At 38.1% G+C, this 7,268-nt stretch overlaps 1 protein-coding gene across 3 annotated transcripts in view; it reads left to right on the forward strand.

The window, feature by feature from the left end:
• The window catches only part of cadm1b (cell adhesion molecule 1b), a 149,977-nt gene extending 145,120 nt beyond the window's left edge, over positions 1-4,857 (forward strand). For all 3 annotated transcript variants that reach the window (XM_034098114.2, XM_071205142.1, XM_071205141.1), the window contains 2 exons: positions 480-608; positions 752-4,857. In XM_034098114.2, coding sequence (XP_033954005.1) covers positions 480-608; positions 752-870 — 248 coding nt within the window. In that variant the 3' untranslated portion in view covers positions 871-4,857. The remainder of the gene's footprint in view (positions 1-479; positions 609-751) is intronic.
• The last annotated feature ends 2,411 nt before the right edge of the window (positions 4,858-7,268 follow it).

Genomic DNA, 7,268 nt, shown 5'->3' on the forward strand with positions numbered 1-7,268 from the left:
ATGTACCCGTGTGAGCTGTGAACCCTAACTTAATTTAATTTGATCGCATGTTGTTGATGATATTGGTGATGTTTTTAATGTTGTTAATGATGTCAGGACTTTTGTCCTAAATGTTGCTGTATATTGTATTATTGTTTTAAGTGTCGGACCCCAGGAAGAGTAGCTTTTGTCGAGAGCAAAAGCTAATGGGGATCCTTAAAAAACATAAACAAACATCGCATTTTTTGTACGGAAACAACATCAGCACTTTTCTTAAACAATGACAGGTGCAAAGAATATGTAGTATTTCCTCAATTTCAAGATTGGTTAATGCTAGAGAAAGAACAAAACTAGTAAATACTATTACGTAGATTTCCGCAGCCTGATTATTTGATCGCCACAGCTTCCAATGGGGTCCACATCTGCGTACAAATAGTATTGACTGGCTAAAAATGGGTTACTGCTGGTGAAATTATTTACAGTTATTGTCTTGTTTTCAGACTCCAGAGCCAGCGATGGGGCACCGCAGAAAATTGACCATGCTGTCATCGGCGGAGTGGTTGCCGTGGTGATGTTTGCCATCCTCTGTGCACTCATTGTTCTTGGTCGATACTTTGCCAGACACAAAGGTAAGGCATTGGCGGCGCAATCGTACTTGATCATGAACACATCTTAGAGTTAAGTGTTTGTTGGTTGCAAGTGGAATGCAATAGGATTGAGGAGCACAAGTGGAGGAAGAGATTTGTTGCTAATTCGTCTGTACTTTTCCCAGGAACTTACTTCACACATGAGGCCAAAGGGGCGGACGACGCAGCCGACGCAGACACGGCCATCATCAACGCAGAGGGTGGACACAACAACTCAGACGAGAAGAAGGAGTACTATATCTAAATCGAGCAGGCCAGGAGAGACGGGTGGGGATGCTGGTGGTGGTGGAGGTGCTTTGAGAGTCTAACTCTGATTTCTTACAAGAAGGCTTGAGGCAGGGAGTGTGAGATTTAAAGAGGAAGAAAAGAAACATGGAAAGTAGGACTGGCATGGCCAAGTGGTAAGAAGAGGCTTTGCTGAATCTCCTATCCGACCCTTCCTGGACTGCTGGGGCCTGTACAGTTCAATTATTTTACAGACAATTTTGTGCCTTGTTCTATTTCTTTTCTTTTTTTTGTATTGTTCCCCCCCTTCACACTTTTCTTTGGATTGTATTTTTGTCATTATACCTAACCTAATCCTTTGATACATTTGGGTTTTGGAGAGTAAATAGTCCTGGTATTTGTGTTCTGCTTTTAGCTCATGTACCCAGATCAGAGGAGCCAGCTCACAGACACTTTTATTATTATTAGTTTGAGTAATCTCAAGACTTCAGTAACTGGAACACAGTGTCAATACTATCCTCCCTGCTGGGTCAACAGTCCTTGCAAATTCCTACCATACTTGTTTTGACATACTTAAGTGCATATTTGATTGACTCCCCTTTGAGGTCAGGTTCACTGTGTTGATTACTAATGTAACAGTTGTGAGTAATCATGCTCATCTTAGAATGTATTTGTTCTTGAAAGTGAAGTAGCAGTGCCGTTTAGTATCATTTCACACCAAACCGCAGTGTACAACTGGCCCCTCGCTGGTTTCAAGACAACATCTGAAATAGATGTGAGGTCAGTTTAGTATTGTTTAGGGTATTGTGGAGTTAGACAGTAAGACATCTTGAATGCTGTAATGTGCCATGAACTAGAGTTCAAATTTCTATAGAGAAAAATCAGAACCAACATATTTAACAACATATAACATGTACTGTCATCTGCTTTCTTTGTTTTTGGAGTCAAGAGCTGAAAAATGTGGTCAGAAAAAACATTAATGGCGTAGTTGGACATTTGAGAAATTGTGCTTTTTTGCATTATTGGCTTGAGTAAAATGGATTCCTCCATCGTGTCTATTAGCTACATGCAAGCTAACAACAAGCAGCCAGTTAGCTTGGCCAAGCATTAAGACTGAAAACAGCAAGAAACCGTTCTGTCAATAGGTATAAAAAAAAGACAACAAACACCCAAGCTGTCATTCCCACACTTTTGTTTTTTGTAACGGTTTAACAAACAAGTTGATACATGAGCTTTGGAGGCGGATTAGTTACATTTGGCCAGTGTCAGGCTAGCTGTTTCTGTTTCCAGCCTTTGTGCTAAGCTAAGCGAACAGTCGGCTCATGTTCATTCTGCCGACATGGTTTGAATGGTTTTGATCTTCGCATTTAAGTATAGGAGAGAACAAATACATGTATTTCCCAAAATGTCAAACTACTCCTCAAAAGCATGTGATCGCTTTCAGAATATCTTTGTTTGTAATTATTTTTGTCGGATTGGACTTAAAACATGGTAAGAAAAGCGGCTAATAAGTACAGAGCCAAGAAGACAGATTATTAAAATGAAATGCATTTTAAGGTCAGACTTTACTTTTAGTATGTACACATAAACTCTGCAGTACCTCAAAGAGTGACGATTCCTGCTGCATAGATAATGAAATCTAATTAACATGTATTAATGCTGGATGTTGGTACAGCCTGCTGTGCGTGCTTTTGGTTTGAAATTGAAATTCTTCATATTTCCATACCACCCACACGGCCGGGTCGACCCTGGACCAAATATAATAATAATGCGAGTGTGCATACAAACAGTGAATATCACTTGTATGAGGCAAAGGCTAAACGTCCACTGTGCAGAGAGATCCTCTCTAAATAATTGATTTAAAAAAGAAAATGATACAGTATATTAACCATTGAATTGGATACATTTCCAGGGCAATGGTTTATTTTATTTTGTTTAAGTTTTATATTTAAATTTGATAATACTGTTCAAACAAAGAGGAATTGTTACACTTTCAATAACAAAGTTTCCTTTCAGTGAGAGTAACTGACCATGGTATGTCCCTGTGAATACCTGAAGAAAAAACATATTTTCACTTAATTCCTGGCTTAGAAATCCTTGCCTTGTTTTGCCCTTGCCCATACACAAGTGTAAAAAGTAATTGAACATGTGAATCAGTTATATTTCCTTTCTGTCTGCAAAGACATTTTACCTTGGGGCTTTGATAACTTGTAAGGACTGAGGGCCTCACAAGTTATCAAAGATTTGCGTTGAGCTTTAGACTTGGTTTGCGGAAAGATCATTTTCTTACTGTCATCCAACAGCCTCAAACCTTTACAAAGGAGCCGTCTACTGTCACAAATGTATTTTTTTCCCCCACTAACACAAATCAGAAGATCCTGTACTTGCTCACAGATACGCAGTGTGCACACCGTGCAAGCTTCATGCCTCCGAGTCTGTCACAGCTAGAAGCCTGTTTGGTAATTAGAAAGGGATTTCATTGTGTTACCTGAATAAGACAAAAAAAGAAAACTGTAAATGTATTGTGAAAAAGGATAACCACTGCCTTAAAGCTATCTCTTGATACTCATTAAAAGAAATGACTGAAGGACTTTATTTAGTGCCTTCTATTATTTTGAGGCATATGGTTAGTATCTTACAGTATCCTCATGTACACTCTTACAGTATATATTGTATATGTCTCTCCTTTTTAACTTACAGGGCCAATTCTCATCCAGGTTGTATGTATTCAACCAGACTTGCATCACAATTACCGCCTGGAGCATAAAAAAGCTTAAATGAGTTAAAAATATATATATTTCTTTGTTTATCAGGGTGGTGTGGCAGCTTCCACTAACTACAATGTCGTAAGCCAGGGTGTAGTATTTATTTTCTTAATGAGTGATCGCAAAACAAATTCAATTTGGTCATAATTATTTTCTCTGCTCTACTTCACTTGTTATTTATTTGGATATCTTCAAGGACACGGCTTGCTATTAATGTCAGACAGGAATATGTTACAAAAAGCTATAATAAGCTACAATAAAAGTTCATTTTTCAAGATTTTAATGGAGTTTTGGTGTCATGGAAACAGCTATGTGCATGACATTTTATTTTGAGGGTTGATATTTATCTTAAATGGTTTTGAAGTGACTTATTTTAAATCAAGGAACATAAAAAATATTGTCGAAATAATTTTAATCCAATGTTTTATTTGTTTTAAATATTTGATATCTAGAATGTTTGTTTTCACTCTCTCAGGTTCATGAGTGTTAATAGTTGTGTTTTGTTTTTTTGCATCTCAGGTAGAATGCAAATTAAATCCCCTCCCAGTATATACTGTAGTACCACAGCTATTCAAACAGTTACGAAATCACAAGATGTACATGTTTATTCCGATTTCTACATGTTTGTCTTCTTAATATGGTGCACTGTTACAGTAAACGTTAAATATTATTTTGCATAGACCTAGTTCACAAAGAAATAAAACTAGATTTGTTAAGCAGCCGAACATGATGTACAGTCAGTGTCAACAAAATCACAACGATGTTCATGAAACTTCTTCTTCTTCCACCAACACTTTGCTCATACAGTATTGGTTATTTAGTCATTATAGGGTGTGACCACAAACAGTCAATCAAGCATCTGTTTGTATTCATTCAGTTCAGGCATCATTTTGATAGATGAAAAGATGGTGTATTTACTGTGACATTACATTTTATGAATGATCTGTAACATGTCTTGGATATTTGGATTACACTCATGTTTAAAGCCCTGACTGGGGAGGGGAGTGTGTGGGGGGGAGTGTGGGGTTGTTGGTTGTTTTATTACACCCAAAAATGTGTTGTTTTTCTTGTTAAATCCTACATTTCTCTCATTACCCAGGTGACATGTTTTCCTTTGTGTAGTGAAGAGGATGTTTCTCATACGACCATGCATATTTTGTATTGGTTCACACCAACATTTTTACAAAAGAAAAAAAAAATCCGAGGAGTACTTGTCTTAATAAAAGATATCAATGTTTAAATGTGCGGTGTTGTTGTGAATTGATCAAAAACGTGCATTTTCACTTTGTAGTCCCGTGTTGCTTGGAGATGCAAGCATCAGCATGTATTAACTGGTATTTGTTGTGAAATTCACTCTCTCCCTGTTTTAACGTCCTGAATACATTAGCTGGATTAAACCTGTTCACTTCACCTTGAGCTGCTGATACTTGTCAAACTCCCAAAGAGGAAGAGCTCAAGCAGAGGCAAACATTCTGTACCGACTTATATTTAATGTGCAACAGCAGCAATCTGAACTCCCATCAGAGTCTGACACATGCACTGTGGTACAGATGGAGGGGAGAAACGTTTTAAATGACACAATGACTGACACGACAGGCTCAGGGGCCCCTGTTAAGATTTCCAGCTGAACACGTAGATGCTAGTGATTTGACAAATTGATAGGTATTTCGAGGAGCAAGGCTTAGTTCATAACCATAAGCATTTCTGTCATCATAATTCCGTCAATGCCACCATTTGCCATTACTTTAAGTGATTCATCCCGGGGAAAGGTCAATAACATTATTCAAACTTTAATGGGAATAGTTTAACCTTAGAAATCAGGCGCTTGTCCGTCTACTCGTACAATCATTGAAATATAATTCTTCCCCAAGGGTCTTTAAATACCTGCCTATTGCATTTTCGAACATGACAAAATAATGTGATTTTCTCTGTATTTTGTAATCTTTTAGAGGTTAAACACTTGAAAATGCTGATTAAAAGCGGTAAGAAGGCGTTTGCTGCTCATCTGAACCAGCTGTCGGTGCATCCTGAATGCATGAATGTGAAAAGGTGATGTTTCAGTTAGATAATACTAATCACATTTAAATGTTCAGTTTTAATTTGGAATGACATGTTTAAATGTAATTAGCACAATGGGGAAATTGAGAGAGAACGAATGTCTGAGCATGGCTTGTTTAGTTAGCTAATTGATTGATTGAGATTGATGGCATGTAGCACTTGGCTTGGCTGAGGTATAATTAAATGATGTGGGAATACATGTAAATAGTGAGTGAACAAAGGCAAACACAACAAGCTCCGTCTGAACACACATCTCCCTCTATGTTCGCTCCTATCTAGCATACTTATTGGACTTCCTATTTTGTTTGATGATCCAGTTGTAAAGAAGAGATCAAATACCTCTAATTTGTCGCTTTTTAAAACTACATATTTATTCCTCACAGAGAACAGTTTGCTGGCTTTTTGTACAGAAGATTTAGACCATATATATATATATATATATATATAAATATACAGTATAGGGCTGTCAAGTTAACGCGTTAAACACGCAAAAAAATAATTAACGGCACTAATTATTTTAACGTGATTAACGCATGTGTATTTTTTTTCCTCGGCCGCCCCGTAGCTTCAGAGCGCATCGAGTTTAAAATACCATCTACAAGCTGATGCTGACAGCCCCGCTCCTGCCGCCCGCTTGTGGCAGACCACACTTCCACGCTCACCGGCAGGCACCGACTGGCCATCGGGAGGACCGGGAGGGTGTGTGTGTATGTGTGGCCCGAGCGAGCGCGAGAGAGACCTTACGTGCATTGTTGTTGTTAGCATCTGGTGCGAGCTAGCTGCGCTAACGGATATAAGGAGCTGTTTAAATGAAAACAGAGGAGCGACATTTCGCCACAACTGTGCCGAGCACTTGACTTTATGCAGGAAGCCAGACAGTGGGACATTGTACGAGAAGTCAGCACAATCAGCAACATGATTGCAGCGTCCAGACAGCTCCCGTTCGAGCATATGCCTTGACACACACACACACACACACACACACACACACACACACACACACACACACACACACACACACACACACACACACACACACACACACACACACACACACACACACACACACACACACACACACACACACACACACACACACTGTATTATTGTATGAGAGAGGTTCCAGGTTGAATTGAGGCGAATATTTGTAATGTTCAGAGGTTGTTGTGTTTAATATTCATGAGAATATTTCTCATTGTTCAAATGATAATAAACATTAGCATAAAGCATATTTGTCCACTCATATGTTGATAAGAGTATTAAAAACTTGGAAAATATTCCTATAAGGTACATTTAGAACAGATAAAAAATGTAATGTAATTGTAATTGCTGCATTTTCAAGTAAAATGCTCATTAATACAGAAAATACTGCTGTTTTCTGGGATGTACAACACCCAGGTACGCTTAATTCCCATTTATATCTGCCATTGAGTCATGTTTTATTTGAATTTATTTTAAATATCAACACTATTGACTTCATAAAAGTTGATATTGTTACAGCCTTTTTTTTACATCATTCAACTGTCACTGCTTTGTCTGGTGAAGTTTTAGTAAACGTTTTAACTTCAACAACAAGCCATACATTTCATCTTTT

This window comes from Pseudochaenichthys georgianus, chromosome 13 (assembly GCF_902827115.2).
Source record: "Pseudochaenichthys georgianus chromosome 13, fPseGeo1.2, whole genome shotgun sequence".
NCBI classification, from domain to species: domain Eukaryota; kingdom Metazoa; phylum Chordata; class Actinopteri; order Perciformes; family Channichthyidae; genus Pseudochaenichthys; species Pseudochaenichthys georgianus.